The 17,085-nt window shown below is 37.1% G+C and overlaps 1 protein-coding gene across 3 annotated transcripts in view; it reads left to right on the top strand.

The window, feature by feature from the left end:
• LOC126100734 (protein sex-lethal-like) overlaps positions 1-17,085 on the top strand; it is a 92,012-nt gene that overhangs the window by 17,419 nt on the left and 57,508 nt on the right. For all 3 annotated transcript variants that reach the window (XM_049911354.1, XM_049911356.1, XM_049911355.1), the window contains exon 3: positions 7,558-7,733. In XM_049911354.1, the coding sequence (XP_049767311.1) occupies positions 7,558-7,733 (176 nt within the window). The remainder of the gene's footprint in view (positions 1-7,557; positions 7,734-17,085) is intronic.

The raw sequence follows: 17,085 nt of genomic DNA, 5'->3' as shown, positions 1-17,085 counted from the left end.
TGGAAAAGGTAATTACAGAATGGTGACAGCAAAAGTCATGTCAATCAATCAAGTGAGGTAGAAGTAATATTGAGTAGATTGTCTCACCTTGGAAGTTGATCTGGAAATTTTAAGTAGGGATATTACCACAGCTCAAAAACAAATTGAAATTCTTAAAGAAGTTGCAGAAAAACTAGGACTACAAATATCATTTGGAAAAAAACGGCATACATGACATGCAACAAACAAGCACTGAAGTTTTTTAACACAAAAAATGAAAAGGGTTACACAATTTAAGTACTTGGGAGAATCACACAAGAAAACAGTCTGGAAAAGCTGCAAATGAAGTTCGCTGTCAAAAGATGGCAGCTGCATTCAGTTCAACACAAATTTTTATAATAAAAAATCACTTTCTAAATTTAGTAAACATAGGCACTGTAATAAAACTTAAATATCTTTGTGGAGCATAAACTTTAATTTTAAATAGAGAGAGGGCTATTGAATAAATCCAAGAGAAAGAAAGATTGTTAGGACAGTATTAGGCCCCAAAATTACTGATGGTGAAACTTATAGGCTGAGAAATAATAAGGAAATAGAAGAATACACAGACATACACAGTGACATTAGAAAACAATGACTTAAATTTTATGGGCACAGTAAAAGAATGGCACCAACTAGGTTCACAAAACAAATACAGTAAAACTTGCTAAAATCAGAATTGCCTGGGACTAAAATAGTTTTCCAAATTTGACAAGTTTCCGGATTACGCTAAACTACTGGGATACTTAAAATCTGTCAGGTATCATGCACAAAAGTACAGTAAAATTTTTAATTATGCATATACTGTATTTACGTACCTTCACTCCAGCACATTAGAGTTCATTTACTGTACACTGGAAAACAGAACACTGGACCATTATACTAATTGATAAATAACACAGCATTTCTATATTTTTACTTGAACTTTAAATTCGTTTATTGTTGTATGTACATACATGTTATTCCTATGTTTATTTACTTTACATTTCACTTTTTTTTGCCACATATGAAAAGGGGAAACGTGTTTTGATTTCCTGTTCAAAATTGTTTTTTTCTAGGCAATTTTTTGCATGATACAGTAGTTCCCACAAGCTGGGAGAATTTGTGTGTGCTGCAAATTGCATAACATTGTTTATGTATGCTATGGCTTCTTCAGGCATATTAATTTTTCTAGGGGCATCATTTTGCTCCTCTTCTTCCTCCTTTGTTTCTTCTTCATCATCCTCTGTGTTGCGGATTCCTATTAAATCTGTTGCTGAAGTGGAAGCGGAGTGAGTTGACAGAAAGTCATCACTTTTTATGTAATCATCTGCATTATATGAAATGTTCTGCATTTTCATTAATTCAGCAAATGCTGCTGCATTTTCTTGATCTTCAATGGCCATTGAAGTATCTTGTTCTTGGCCCTCAAACCCCACTTTGTTGAAGCACTTGGTGACAGTTTCGGGTTTTATTTCCTTTACTGCCAAGCCAGTCCAACTTAGTGCATCCAGAACAGAAACTGATCGTGCAAGAGCAAATGCACTTTTGGCTTCTTCAACACTAAGAATAAGAGATTGCATCAGTAATCGCCTATAATGACACTTGAAAGTTTTACTGTAGTTGAATTGCACAAAAACAGAAGTAAGGCCAAAACTGAGCCAATTAAATGGTTTGCTGTGATTTTCTAGGATCTTAAAGTAGCTAGTATAACTCAGGCTTATCTACAACTTGGAGAAGACATTTTCTTCAGATATTTAGCATTTCTTACGTATATGCCTCACTTTTATCACCAGCAATGTATGGCACAAAGCACAACCTATGCGTGTAGTGGCTTGACTATGTGAGGAATGTGTAACCTCCACTACATTAATGCTACTAATTGAGGAAAAGTAATTATTGATAACTTATATCATCAGTATTAGTCTTACAGAACTGTGGTAATAGTAATGATCTTTAGAAAATAATTTAGTTTTATGACTGAAACAAAATAGAATCATTTGGTTTTCACCCCTCAGAAAATTTCATTTTACCTCTCAGGGGGTAATTAACCACAAGTTGGGAACCACTGATTTAGTGTGAATCGATTTGCAACAGTGATGGATAACATTTTGTAAAACATTTTAGACTACAAGACCTAATGATGAGAGCACAGCTCTCTCGAATCCGGCCATCCAATAAAATGCCTTTGAGTGGTTTCAGCTTGTGAAGTTTTCTGCAGTTATCATACATTGCAGCTCTTCCACAGGTGGACACTGTCAGGAATATATAACATTTGTTGTTGTTGTTGTAGTCTTCAGTCCTGAGAGACTGGTTTGATGCAGCTCTCCATGCTACTCTATCCTGTGCGAGCTTCTTCATCTCCCAGTAGCTGCTGCAACCTACATCCTTCTGAATGTTCTTGGTGTATTCATCTCTTGGTCTCCCTCTACGATTTTTACCCTCCATGCTGCCCTCCAATACTAAATTGGTGATCCCTTGATGCCTCAGAACATGTCCTACCAACTGATCCCTTCTTCTAGTCAAGTTGTGCCACAAACTTCTCTTCTCCCCAATTCTATTCAATACCTCCTCATTAGTTATGTGATCTATCCATCTAATCTTCAGCATTCTTCTGTAGCACCACATTTCGAAAACTTCTATTCTCTTCTTGTCTAAACTATTTATTGTCCATGTTTCACTTCCATACATGGCTACACTCCATACAAATATTTTCAGAAACGACTTCCTGACACTTAAATCAATACTCGATGTTAACAAATTTCTCTTCCTCAGAAACGCTTTCCTTGCCATTGCCAGTCTACATTTTATATCCTCTGTACTTCGACCATCATCAGTTATTTTGCTCCCCAAATAGCAAAACTCCTTTACTACTTTAAGTGTCTCATTTCCTAATCTAATTTCCTCAGCATCACCCAACTTAATTCGACTACATTCCATTATCCTTGTTTTGCTTTTGTTGATGTTCATCTTATATCCTCCCTTCAAGACACTATCCATTCTGTTCAACTGCTCTTCCAAGTCCTTTGCTGTCTCTGACAGAATTACAATGTCATCGGCGAACCTCAAAGTTTTTATTCCTTCCCCATGGACTTTAATTCCTACTCTGAATTTTTCTTTCGTTTCCTCCACTGCTTGCTCAATATACAGATTGAATAACATCGGGGAGAGGCTACAACCCTGTCTCACTCCCTTCCCAACCCCTGCTTCCCTTTCATGTCCCTCGACTCTTATATAACTTTTCCAATTCTAAATTTATGCTATTTACTGCTTGTTTACATTTTCGTAAGACAGGGAAGTAAAATAAACAAAAAGAAATGATTTACATCAATTTTTATCCTCACTACATCTTTTGCTTACAAGGCCTGTTGTCTATGCTATCACTATTTTTAATAATAACAACAGTAATAACCAATCATTCTCATCTTAGAAGTAGCACACAGTGAAATTTAAATCTTCATCGAACCAAATATTTGGTTGTTTCATCCAAATATGTTGCAATAGGTGAGGTTGTGGTTACAGTGGGATCTGAGAACACAGCTCTTTTTTGTGACAACATAGCAAATTTCTCTTCTATACTGAGCTGAGAGTGTCGAATTGTGTCTTGCTTCCAAGGATATAGTCTGCCCTTTGCTCTCTTATGGGCTGCGTGGAACCAGTAGTTGACACACTTCTTTTGCTCTCATCATGCCTTATGGTGAGAATCAACAACATGCACGCATCACCTAAGTAGACACTGGCACCTGTCTAGACTTCTACTGTCTCGTGCAGAAATGTATAGTATTCTTGAGTATTTGTCCTATTTTAAAGTCAGTTCATTCCAACTACAAATGGATTCCAGCAAACAACAGTGTAAACATTGTAGCTGTTCATAAAAAGTCGAAGTATACGACAAAAATTCCCATGGTTGACACTATGATGAAGCCTGTTGCCTGATCACCACTCCCTCCCCACATTCACCCTAGTTCTCAGCCAAGCTGGCATGACTGTTCTCCTTGAAACCTCTCTGTAATGCTGTACTTGAGTAACTGTGAAACATGGACTGAAATGTGTTCTGGTGTGTGTTTCATTTGCAGTAACAGTAACTAATATGTAAATAAAAGATTGCAGTTATGATTCAGTTCTGTTCTCAAACTTTCGCTCACCCCACAATCTAGTGATGTCTGTCGGTGCTATATTTCAATTAAGAGTACTTTGCAGATGGCAGATTGCAATGGCAGTGGGTACCCACAAAGCTAGCAACACAGTGAATGTGTGTTGCTCGAGAAGGAACTATGGTTGGCTAGTGGCTGACCCCTACCACTCGACTTGTTGAAACATCAATCTCAAAGTAATTTTAATTGGAGTGTATTTCCACAAAAGGTCTTGCCACTGTTCTTAAGTCTCATGATAACAATTACAGTTAGTTTAATATGATTTATTTCATTGTTAAACAATTAATTCTCAATATGTGCTCATTCTTGTTTCTCCTGAATGTCGCCATCTTGCTCTAAAGTTGATTGAAAGCTGATAATGTTTTTATGTGGTATTTTCAATTTGTACTTGGGACAAAGGGTAAAGATGCAACTAAATTGCGGAGAAATAAACACTGTGGAAATAGGAAGAGGAGTCAGACAAGGATGTTGTCTGTCACTGAGTCTCTTCAAACTGTATGGAGAATGGTTGGTGAGAGAAGCTTTGAAAGGATGTGGAAACTTCAGGATAGGACGACGACTCATCAGCACCATCAAGTATGCAGGTGACCTAACAGTGGTCACCAAAAATCAATGACAGCTGTAACACATGATGGTTGGTGGGAACTGAAACGAAATATGGCATGGAATTCAACATTGAGAAATCGAAGGTGGATATCAAAACAGGAGGAACCTTCGAGGAAGATAACTGCTGACTGGAGAATGTGATACAGTGCAAGTACTTGGAAAGCTTGCTGACAAAGAATGCCCACTACACAAATGAAATTTGAGCAAGAATTGCTATGGCCAAGTCCCGATGAAACAAGAATAGGACTCTGCTGACCGGCAACTTGGGCTTGGAATTAAGGAAGAAACTGGTGGAACATTGGCCTGTACAGAGCAGAGACATGTACCATGAGAAGAATGAAGAAAAAATAACCTGGAAAGTTTAGAAATGTGGTGCCGGGGAAGAATAGAGAAGATCACGTGAACAGATCTGGTGACACATTACTATGTACTGAGAAGAGGAGGAGAGAAGAAAATTATTCTGAATACAGTTCTTTAGAGCAGTGGTTCACAGCCTGGGGTAATTACCCCCTTATGGGTAAAATGTAATTTTCTGAATGATAAAAACAAAGGAGTTTTATGGTAATGGATTTTCAAAAATAATTTAATCTCTTTTTCATGCAAGGCTATAATACTGATTACATAAGTTATCAACAATTACATTTTCTTCAGATACTAGTATTAATGCGTGACACAATATGATGGAGGTTACAACTTGTGAAATGAATGTATCATGATCATCATCATTATCATCATCATCATCATCATCTTCTTCTTCTTCTTCTTCCTCACATTGCCCTACCACTACACATGCATTCTGTACATAGTACCATGCACCTGTGACGGCGACCTGTACTCCACTTTTGCTTAAATATCTCATGAAAATACCTGTTGCAGGATTGTAGGTAGTTGCCAGGATAAACTGGAAATTGCTTCATTATTCCCTTCGTAATGACCAGTACCTGTTGCAGGGCTTATACTGTATTATTATTATTATTATTATTATTATTATTTAGTGACAGTGGTCTGACATGAAGTACTGGCAGCCTGAAGTCTTTAAATTTCTGCCAGTTTAGAAGTAACGAGGCCAGCAATCAAGTGACAAACAAACAGGGGCTAAGTTTAGTGCACATATTTTGACTCGGTTGATTTCAAATGGGGTTGAGTGAGCAATTGTCACTAGTGAGAATAGTAGTACAGAGGAAGCATGTTTTGTATTGAGTGTCCAGCCCTTGACAATTAGCTTTCTTTTCTGAGGAGGAGTTGCAGGTAGCACTCACGTTGTGCTTGACAAATGCGTCATCATTCTATTAAAAAATGTTGTTGGAAATGCACAGTATCAATAGTCTCATTGACTCAATAGTTCATGGTTTAATAAAACCACAGGTGTTTTGCAAAAACTAAACGTTGCTTATCTTTCGTGATTTTAAAATGAGTGATCAACGAAAGTTTTTTTTTCACTCTAAAATTTATGTAGGTGCTAATGTTGGCGACAGTGTGGATGGGGATAAATAGCTAATATCATATTGCACTCAGGGGTAATGCTGTTGTCAGAAAGGCTAGCAACCACTGCTGTAGAGGAAAGTCATCTGGATCAGATGCATACTTAGGCATGATGGGCTCACACACAATGTCATCAAAAGGAAGATCAGAACAACTATAGTCCAAGGAAGAAGATTTGAACATCTGGATGACATTAAATATGGAAGTATACTGCAGACTGAAGGCACAAGCTGTAGACAGAAAACATTATTGTCAGAAATTCTCCATACAAAGACACGCACCTGCCACTAGGCAGAATACTACATAATAATTCTAATATGTGAACAAGATCCGAATTTCTCATGTGCAAACCATTTGGTAAATTGTTAAACTCTTGCACAACCAAATTAAATATTGACTTGGGTTCAGAATCAATTAATGTTTTTTTAAGGACTACATTCTTGACTTTGAATGTAAGCTGTACTTAAAAAGCAGCACAAAAGTTTGCATTCCGTATCCATAAGTATAGAAGAACTGCAAACATGTTCAAATAGAACAGTAGTTTGTAATATGACAGAATGTAATGCTATTTCCTCCTGTCTTTCACAGAATTGTCAGATTTTAAGCAGCACGATAGAGTATTGTAGTGACTAGTCCATAGGCTCCCTTGCAGTATGCCATGCAACTCAAATGTCACATGATTGTTCAGGCAAGGTTGATACCGTATGGAGTGCTTTGGTATATCGGAAAATCTTGAGCCTGTTTGAACGGACTATTGCATGCCCAGGCCCACTCTTCTGAATTCTTCAGAATAAATCTGCACATGACCTGACCAGCCAAAGCTTCATATTTAAATGAAAGATAACTCCTGAATTAATGTATTAAACAATAGATAAATGTTGACCTAAGCAGCAGTAGTTTAATCTATGAGTATAAGATGACTGTATTTTACCAATGACGAATTTGGGAAGAAGCATCATCTTATAATCGAGTAAATATCATACTTAAAATAGGTAAATTATGCTAAATTTTGAGTAATGATTTCCACTTCATAGTAAAATAGAAATACGTTAGTTAACATATTTACCCACTCGTACTTTCCTGCTTCTGAAAAATGTGGCAAAGGAGACTATTTCATTAGCAGATGCTACTCTGCAGACCTTGTTTCATTCAATTGTGGCACAAGGAAAAAGTGATTGGTTTATCTCATAGAGAATAGAGAAATGGCTTGTATGAACAGTCTAGTTTGTTCATATTCTTTTCTAATTGTAATAACATGATGAGGATTTTATGTATGATAATATATTTTTATTTTATGTAATGGATGTTTGTGTTGCAGACTGGATACAGCTATGGTTTTGGTTTTGTGAATTACCAAAAACCTGAGGATGCTATTCGTGCCATCGCAACACTAAATGGATTCCAGGTGCAGAATAAAAGATTGAAAGTTTCGTTTGCACGACCATCTGGTTATGATATTAAAGATACGAATCTCTATGTAACAAACTTGCCACGGTAAGCTTTTATTTTAATTTTCTTTATTGTCTTTCTTTCTGGCATGCGGGAAAATCTTTACTACTACTTTCTATAAATACTTTGATAATTCCAGGCTTCACTTTAATGCACATGTGTTTGAATTGAAAATACAGAGCTGTCTCCAGTGGCATCACTAGGATGCCCAACAGAAACTGAAAAACCATGGTATCATAGTCCAAGTTCACAAAATAGGTCGACATTTGCAAGTGTAAATTAATAGTAGCTTATGCCTTGGTTTAAAGTTTGATTAGACCATTTATGGGATTTGGGGCAATGTAATAGTGTATCCTAACTGGCACGATCTAGTATCTGTTTCTTTTGTTGGTACAAAAGTTTTGTAGAGGCAACAATCACAGTAGCCTAGACTACACTTCATTGTGTTAAAGTTTGCACATGTATGCAAGAATACCTAAGTACCTTCTGGTCCATAAATTTTTGTACCTGTAAATGTAATGGAAAAGAAAATTGAATAGAGCTGATAAGGTGTCACAGAATCTAAAATGCCGTAAAGACTTTTTTATATTAAAATGTTTAATCACCTTTGTGGCTTCACAAATATTTACTAATGCTTCTTGTACTGAGCCGAAGAGTGCTGCATAAGATATTTCTTAGGTGACATATTGAAATGAAATGTGTTGTGAATTGATTTTCTAAGTAGTTTCATGAATTGCTTTCAGAAAGTGTTTGAAATTTTTACCCCGAAACTGATTATATGTGCTGCCAATCATCTGATTCATCCCAGGATTTGATCTTTATGCTCAATCTATTCTGAAACTTTGTTAATGAATGATTAAACATTTTTCAAATGTTATACCATGAAGTGCTCAAACCAGACCTGATATAGTGTCCTCTTATGAAGTGCTTGTAATGACATCTCTTGTTTGAAAGGAAATTGTATTTGGGCCTTCATCTATGTGAACATAATGTTTATAATAGAAGGAAACATTCCACGTAGGAAAAATATACCTAAAACAAAGATGATGGGGCTTACCAAATGAAAGTGCTGGCAGGTCGACAGACACACAAACGAACACAAACATACACACAAAATTCAAGCTTTCGCAACAAACTGTTGCCTCATCAGGAAAGAGGGAAGGAGAGGGAAAGACGAAAGGATGTGGGTTTTAAGGGAGAGGGTAAGGAGTCATTCCAGTCCCGGGAGCGGAAAGACTTACCTTAGGGGGAAAAAAGGACGGTATTTGTTGCGAAAGCTTGAATTTTGTGTGTATGTTTGTGTTCGTTTGTGTGTCTGTCGACCTGCCAGCACTTTCATTTGGTAAGTCACATCATCTTTGTTTTAGGTATATTTGAACATAATGTTTGATGGAAGACTGCTGCAAAGGAAAATGTACTGGTATTAATGTAAATTGATGTAAATGATATTTCAGTGAAGTGTGACAGCAAGAAGCCATTGTCACAGATTTTCATGAAATAGATCCATTCAGATTGTGATGCAAAGTAGCTGTTTGGTTTGTAAACTGTTACGACATTTTTTTGATGAGTTATAGTGTCAAGATGGCTTCTCATGTTCATCTGCAACATTTTACATTTTCTGTTATTAAATTTATAATGAGCTTTTTTTGGAAATGCATATTGCCACAGGAAGACCTAAATCTGTGCTTGAATGGAATGAACAGAATAGAGTGGGAAGAAACCATAACAACTGGTACAATGGGACTAATCCTCTGCCATCTACCTCTGGTGGTTTGCAGAGTATAGATATTCATAACGGTGAAAAAGACTGCAAATAGAAATTCAGTATGCCAAGTCACTATTTATTCACAAGGTGGAGGTTAAAGTTCATGCATCTAATGCTTTCTGTTAAGGAACATGTACAGAAAGCCATAGAATGTGAACATCTGAAATTTATCACGCACTGATTGAATGGAACACTCTTATTGTAAGCAGAGGTCGTAAGATAGCCAGGGTACTACAAACCACCAAAATTGCTTAGTACTCTGTTATGATAGAAATCCATCACAGAGAAAGGGCATAGTTTTACATGCTAGGACCATCTGGAATGGAAAATAGAGTTGAGAAAACTATTCGACTGACTGAAGTTAAGAGAGAAAATGTAAAAGAGTAAATGGATTGCATGAAAATGCAACTGTTCTGACAGTCATTGCACCAGAGTCAAAATTTTGTTGTCACGTTCTATACAGATGAAATTGTTTGATTTAATGACTTATGAGACAGGAGTGTTGGCAAGTACTAACTTTCAGGAAGAGAAATGTTTAGTATTGCCGATACATAAAAGTGATGCTCCTGTCCTCACTTTTGGAACCATTACTTCCTTCTTTCTCTTGTAGAGGTTCCGCACCTACATAACACTCTCATTTCTCATCTTTCCCATTTTCATTACACCTATCCAACTTCTCAAAAGCTTCATTTCAATTGATCACACTTTTTTTTGTCCCCGCTTTATTTTAGGGCTCAGATTCCTGCAGCACACAACAGAACTGGTATATAATATGCTTGGCATATCATGTTCTTACTTTTCTGAGGAACTATGCTTGTCGCATCCATTTTAAGATCGGCAGCTGTCAAAATTTCTTTTTATTGTCTTTTTTTAGTTTTTGTGATTGCCTGTTGAGGTTTAGGTAAAAATCTTTTTAATTCCCTTCCTTGAGTCCTATATAAGGACATAATTGTAATACAGTCTGTTTATAATTCCACACAATAAATTTCAAATACAGATTTGTTGTTTAGCAAATTAAATTTATTTCCAACTTTCTAGTTCGGTGAGGCTTTTCATGAGAAGCAGGTAAATCCATGGATTTTGTTGCATCTACAAAAGCAATAGGCAACAAGGAAATTTCTTAGCTTATTTAAAGTTACCATGCAGTATTTCATATGCCAGTGTTCATTTATGCAGATCACTTTAAAATTTCTTATGTCTGAAAAGTAATTTGGGATGGATAGTGACTGCACGTTATGTATGAACACAAGGAGACTTGGCTTAAGAAGTGGTGTTGGCTATGGTTTATTGCTGGGGTAGTCAACCTTTTTTACCTACTTGCCCACTTCTGTATCTCTGTTTGTAGTAAAATTTTCTAACTGCCCAACAGTTCCACTGTAATGGTGATTTATAAAGTGAGGAAGTAACTGTACTATATAAAATTTATAAAGCAGATTTACAGCAAGTTAAAGCATATAATAATAATTACTTACCAAATACTTTGTCAAAATTTTATGACAACCAGATGTAAATGTTTTTCAAATCCCTCTTGTCTGTTGCCCACCATGCAAGCTGGAATGCCCACCAGTGGGTGGTAGGGACCAGGTCAACTATCACTGGGTTATAGGCTTCAGGCCACTTTTCTGAGCTACAATGATATTGGAGTGCCTTTCGGTGCTTTTGGGAATCCCAGTGTTGTTGTGTCTTCCGATGCACCACATCTGACCAGTTCATGGTTTATCCTCACTTAAGGGTGAGTGCCAGAGTGACAGGTTCATGTATCTCTGGAACCGGCTACACAGCTGCCCCGTTATGCCTTCACAACTGGTATGAGGTGCTGCCCTGCATTGATAACATAGCTGAGCCAGCAGAGGATTACTTTATGTTGAGCAAGTTGCCAGTTTTCCAGCCATGTCGAGACAGGCACGGGCAGTGTGTATGTTGACTATCAGGAGTTCCAGTGTTAAATGGGTAATGAAGCTCCTCAGGGAAATAGCAGGCAAGTTGGCAAAAGAAGCCAGTGTGCACCTTTTATGTTTACAGGACGTCTCAAGTGAGATGTGAAGATGTCTGTTGAACACACAGGATGTTACCAGCTGCAAATCATAGCTCATACCTGCATGAATGATGCTTCCTGCTAGAGTTCTGAGGCTATCCTTTGTTCCTTCAAGTGGTTGGCTGGACTAGCATTGTATATGGGGTGCAAACAAGGTTCATAGTTTGCAGCATCATACCAGAGTTGATTCTCTGATTTTGTGCTGAGTGGGGGTGTCTCAACCAGCGGCTCAGGCAATTTTGTGATAATTCATGTGTGAATTTCTTGACACCTGTTATCAACCAGAGAGTTGTGGAGCATCCTCCCCCCCCCCCCCCCCCACCCCACACACACACAAATAGGTCTGTTGAGCACAGCACAATGGCAGCAGCAAAGAAAACTTAACAAATTTGTTAATGTGGGCTGTTTTTAATTTTTTTATTTATTTTATTTTTTTTTTGTTAAGAGGAAGCTCTCCTTAGGATCACCGATGATGAATTGCTTGATAGATCATCCACATTACTCTCAGACAATGTTTGTCATTGCAAATCATAAAGAGAAAATACTAGTGTGATATTAGTACTGCTTATTAAAGATAATATGAGCTGCTTAGTAACAATGTTATGATGGTAGCAAAATCCTGAGTTGAGATTGGAATATGTATTGCAAGAATAGGTTAAGTACCAATGAATTTGTATTGCAAGAATAGGTTAAATGCCCATGGTCACAGCCCATTTATTGCCGTGAAAGGTTTGATGGTGTTTAGTGACATTATTACAGATTCCAAATGTAGACTTATAACAAAACTGCTATGTCTGTCTATCTGTTTGAACACACGAACACACTAATCTCTAAAAAATGGGATTTCACAGGTAACTTAAGTATAGCTTGGCCCACGACTTTATTTCATGAAAATCAGAACATGAATTAAAAAGTATCATCATTTACAGTCTTTATCTAAAAAATCTGCTCACAGTGCAGTACACCAAAGAACCTATATTTGGTGCTGTTAGTTTTTTCAACTCAGTGACAGATGTATTTTCAGAAGTTTATGCAGTCTTGTCTTTATGACTGTGAAACTAAGTGCGAATTCGCTTGGCTGCGATATACGGAGTCACTGGGTTTGCTTTGTGTATTAAAAATGACATTGGTTTATTCCTTTTGATGTGTTTCATTTACATTCTTTGCTAGGATTAACAAATTTGTTAAGTTTTCTTTGTGGTTTGCGGGCCTACTCATAACATTTTGATTTGGTTCTGTGTATAAATAAATATGCCTAGAAAACAGTAGAGTCATTCTGAATGCAACAGAACAGCTAAAACACTATGAATATATGGTCTCGAGAATCCAGTGACATGCGGAAAGACTTGTTCTGGCTTGAGAACACCAGGCTTTAACTTGCTCTTTGGTATATCTTTCCAAGAGTGAGATATGATGTAACTCTGATTGAGAGCATCATGCATCATCTCACTTCTCAGAGTTCTTCACTCACAGAGGCTAATACTGGGAGGTTATAATTAAAGTGCTACTACGCACAGAGGTCCAGTGTGGGGTACACTTATTATATGGCAGTGAAACTTGGTAGACATTCTAATGCATTAATAAGGAACTGATTTACACTGGAAAAAAATTAGTTCAAATATTTGGCCACCAGATGCAAATCTGGCTCTGTGAATGCGGGAGAGGCATATATAAATGTTTCTGTAGGTGATGGATTAGGAAGGAGACCTGAGCAGAAAAGGTCAAACAAGTGAGAAAGGCACAACGTTGATTTTATTTTTAAATGCCACTTACACACTTCATTCAGTATGAACATTAGAGATGTCAGTGAGATGCTGTATAGTGCCAAATTTGCACCTGATGGCCAAAATTGAAAGTAATTTTTCCCAATGGAAATAGATTCTATATTAATGCATTAGGATGTCTACCAAGTTTCACTGCCATATGATAATTACAGCTCACACTGTACCTCCATGAATAGCTGCACTTTATTTATAAGCAGCCAGTAGGTACTCCTCTCCAACGTAACACTACGGAAGCAGAAATTTTGATGGGTAGTAGCACAAGCAAGAGAGTTTTTATCGTGACCATAAACAAAGCACAAGGCCAGAAACGGTGTGTTGTGGACATGGACCTTAGTGTTAGTTGGTTGCCAGTTCTACGTGGCTCTCTCTCTTGCCGGTGAAGCAAACAAACTGTTCGTTTGTGTCCGCTCTCATAATTCTTCAAAAATAGCATACAAAGAAGCTTTATAAGTCAAAGATAAATTCCACGAATGCGAAGTAAATAAATACTTGGGTACTATCAGCTACTGTGAAATAATTTAGATAAAGTTAAGCATGAAAGGAGGTTCAAACATGGTAATTAGATGCATTTATAGGCCGCCTATATCAGGAGCCTTAGTAGCAGAGTGCATCAGGGAAAACCTGCAGAATGTTGCAAGTAAGTTTCCTGTTAACGTTTTTGTTATAAGGCAAGACTTCAATTTGCCATCTATTGTATCGGAGAGTCATGCGATTAAACCTGGTGTCAGAGACAGGGATTTGTGTGAGATTATTCTGAATGTATTGTATGCAAATTACTTCAAGCAGTTAGAGAAATGCTTCATAAGAGCAGTGTTTTAGACCTCGTAACAACAAACAGACCCCAGTGTTTTGAATCGGTTAACATGTAGTAGGGCATCAGTGCTTACAAGGTTGCAATAGCCTCAATGAGGATGGGTCTTACAAAGCATGTTGGGAAAGGTAATATTTTTACTTAACAAGAGTGACAGGGTACAAATGGCAGAGTACATGAATACCTGTAGTAAACATCAAGTAATCAGGTCAGATGATGAAGCTGTGATGCACAAATGGATAAGATTCAAAATTGTTGTTCAATATGCTTTATACCAGTATGTGCTTAGCTGTTTTATATCACTATGTGCTGAGCAAGGTTTTAAGGGCATGGAAAATGCATGTTAGAAAGTTGCTGCAAAATCAAGGAGAGCTTCATCACAGACTTAAGCAAAGTCAAAGCTTAGTTTACAAATAAAAGCTGAATGAACCAAAAATAACTACATAGAGAGCAATGCAAGAAGCATTCAGTGAATTTGAGGGTGAAATTTTGCCAAATAACTTGTGTTATGTAAAGTCAGTAAGTGGATTGAAAACATTCATTCAGCAATTCAGTGACCATACTGGCACCAAAACGGAAGGTGATGGAGAGAAAGCTGAAATATTGAAGTCATTCTTCCAGAACTGTTTCGCCATGTAGATCGCCGTACAGTTCCTTCTTTCCAACCTCACAAGAGTGCCAAAATGGAAAAATATCAACTAAAAGAGCTCGATCGTGGTGGGCCATCTGGCCTTGTTATGTGTGAGATTGTACAGCAGTAATGCAACAGAATTTGCTCCACTTCTAGCAGCAGTATATTATAGGTCACTGGAGCAGCGATGGGTCCTAGCGACTGGAAAAAAGTTAAAGTCCTTTCCATTTTCAGGAAGGGTTTAGTACAGTTGTACATAATTCATTATTTTGTTGAATTATGGTATATGTTGTATTCCCACGTATTATGATGTTTTCAGAGGACAAAAAATCTTTATAATAGTCAGCATGACTTCCGCAAACAGAGGGTTTGCGAAACTCTGCTCCCTTTGTTCCGCTGCAATATCCAGAATATTGTAGACATTGGCACTCAGGTTGATGCCATGTTTCTTTATATAAAGAAGGAATTTTGTACAGTTGCATGCTGCCGTTTAGTGAACAAAATGTGAGCTTACAGAGTATCAGACCAGATTTGTGACTGGATTGAGGGCTTCCTTGATTCAGGACTTTCTTGCTATTAGAGCTCATCACCCTTAGTCAAACTAAGGTGACAGATGTAAAAGCAATTTTAGGAGTACACAAAGAAGTGGATAGCTTTATTACTGTCTACAGTATAGTTAAATGATCTTGTGGATAACATTGAAAGTTCCTTGAGCTATTTGCTGATGATGTGCTTGTGTATAAGAAGGTAGCAATGCCAGAAGATGCCTATTGCAGAAAGACCTGCAGAAGATTGAAGAGTCATACTGGCATGGCAGTTGACTCTGAATATAAATAAATATATTATGTATAAATATCCAAAGAAATCCATGACAGTTCGATTATTCTATTGGCAATAAACCATCCTAAACATTACCTACTGTAAAATTTCTAGGAGTAACCAATTGAAGTGATGTAAAGTGGAATGACCATATAAAACAAACTGTAGGGGGAAAAACAGATGCCAGGCTTAGATTCAAGAGCAGAATTTGAAGGAAATGTTGTTGAGCCACAAAACACTTGTTCAGCCGATTCACAAGTATTGATCATCAGTCCGTGACCTTGGATTGATAGAAGAGATAACAAAGATTCAGTGAAGAGCAACTCATTTTGTCATTAGATCATTAAGTTGGTGCAGAAAGAAATGCTGGACAAACTCCAGTGGCAGACACTAGAAGAGATGTGTTGTGCAGCACGGAGAGGTTTACTGTATTCTGAGAGAGTGCATTCAGGGAAAAGTCAGGCATACACTTTGTGAAATGACCATAGTGAGAAAATCAGAGAAATTTGAACTAATATGGAAGTTTACCAACAAACATTTTTCCAGCACACCACTCACAAATGGAAAAGGGAAGGGTGGAAAAGATAGTAGTATCTAAAGTACCCTCTGCAGTACACCTAAGGTGTCTTGCAGAGCATAAATATAGATGAAGTTTGTCCTCTTTCTTTCTTTTTTTAAGTTCGTCAATTTTCCTTTGTCTTTTCAGTTACGGTCACCCCATTTTCATTTAGATGCATTTAAGGTCATTCATGTTTGTGGTTTCCTGGACACTATTTTTCATGTAACATTTTGGTCTTTTTTCCCCCACCCAGATTTTGTTATCCCCTTTACTATATATTAGTTCCCCCAATAATTGTAATTTTACTAATATTAGCAAATATTTTGCTAAAGATCTGAACTTGTTTAAGTACAGCCCATTTTTGGCAAAACTCTTTTCACTTAGTTACTTATTTGGAATTGTGAACACTGCTCCTAGCTTGTTACAGTGCTCACTTATTTTGCTGTTTATTCTAGCTGTGTATTTGTCACTCTTCTACCTATGTATTTATAACTTGCAGATGTTTTGTACATGACGCCATTGACTATAACCTGGATGCAGAGTGAAGTTTGTACCAACTTGGATGAATGCTCCTTTGAAATTTTTTTCATATTTATCTACTGAAAGTTTTAAAATTAGTGTGCTGTTAAAATTTTTGTCCAACTGAAGTGACTAGATTACTGGACAAACACTAACTTTTGAATTGTGAGCTATGATGATTTTCAGCAAGGAATGACTAATAATAATAGTAATAATGAGAAACTTAAGTTTTCTGTTCTCATTTCCACTGCTGCCTCAGTACATAAATGAGGGGTACTACATCTATCTTGGAAGTCTGTCCTTGTATTCCAGATACCATGCTCTGTTTTCAGTGTCAGCTTTTTGTTTATTTGATATTTTCTTATAATGAGAAGACATTCACAAACTTAATGTAACAATTGGTATTCTCACCAAGGTGTATGACGTTTTGAATGTCTGGTAAGTAGAAGGTTCTTCAGAAGCTGAATGTTTCAA

Source organism: Schistocerca cancellata, chromosome 9 (assembly GCF_023864275.1).
Source record: "Schistocerca cancellata isolate TAMUIC-IGC-003103 chromosome 9, iqSchCanc2.1, whole genome shotgun sequence".
NCBI classification, from domain to species: Eukaryota; Metazoa; Arthropoda; class Insecta; order Orthoptera; family Acrididae; genus Schistocerca; species Schistocerca cancellata.
The sequence above is the reverse complement of the archived record's forward strand: the minus strand, read 5'-3'. Positions and strand labels throughout refer to the sequence as shown.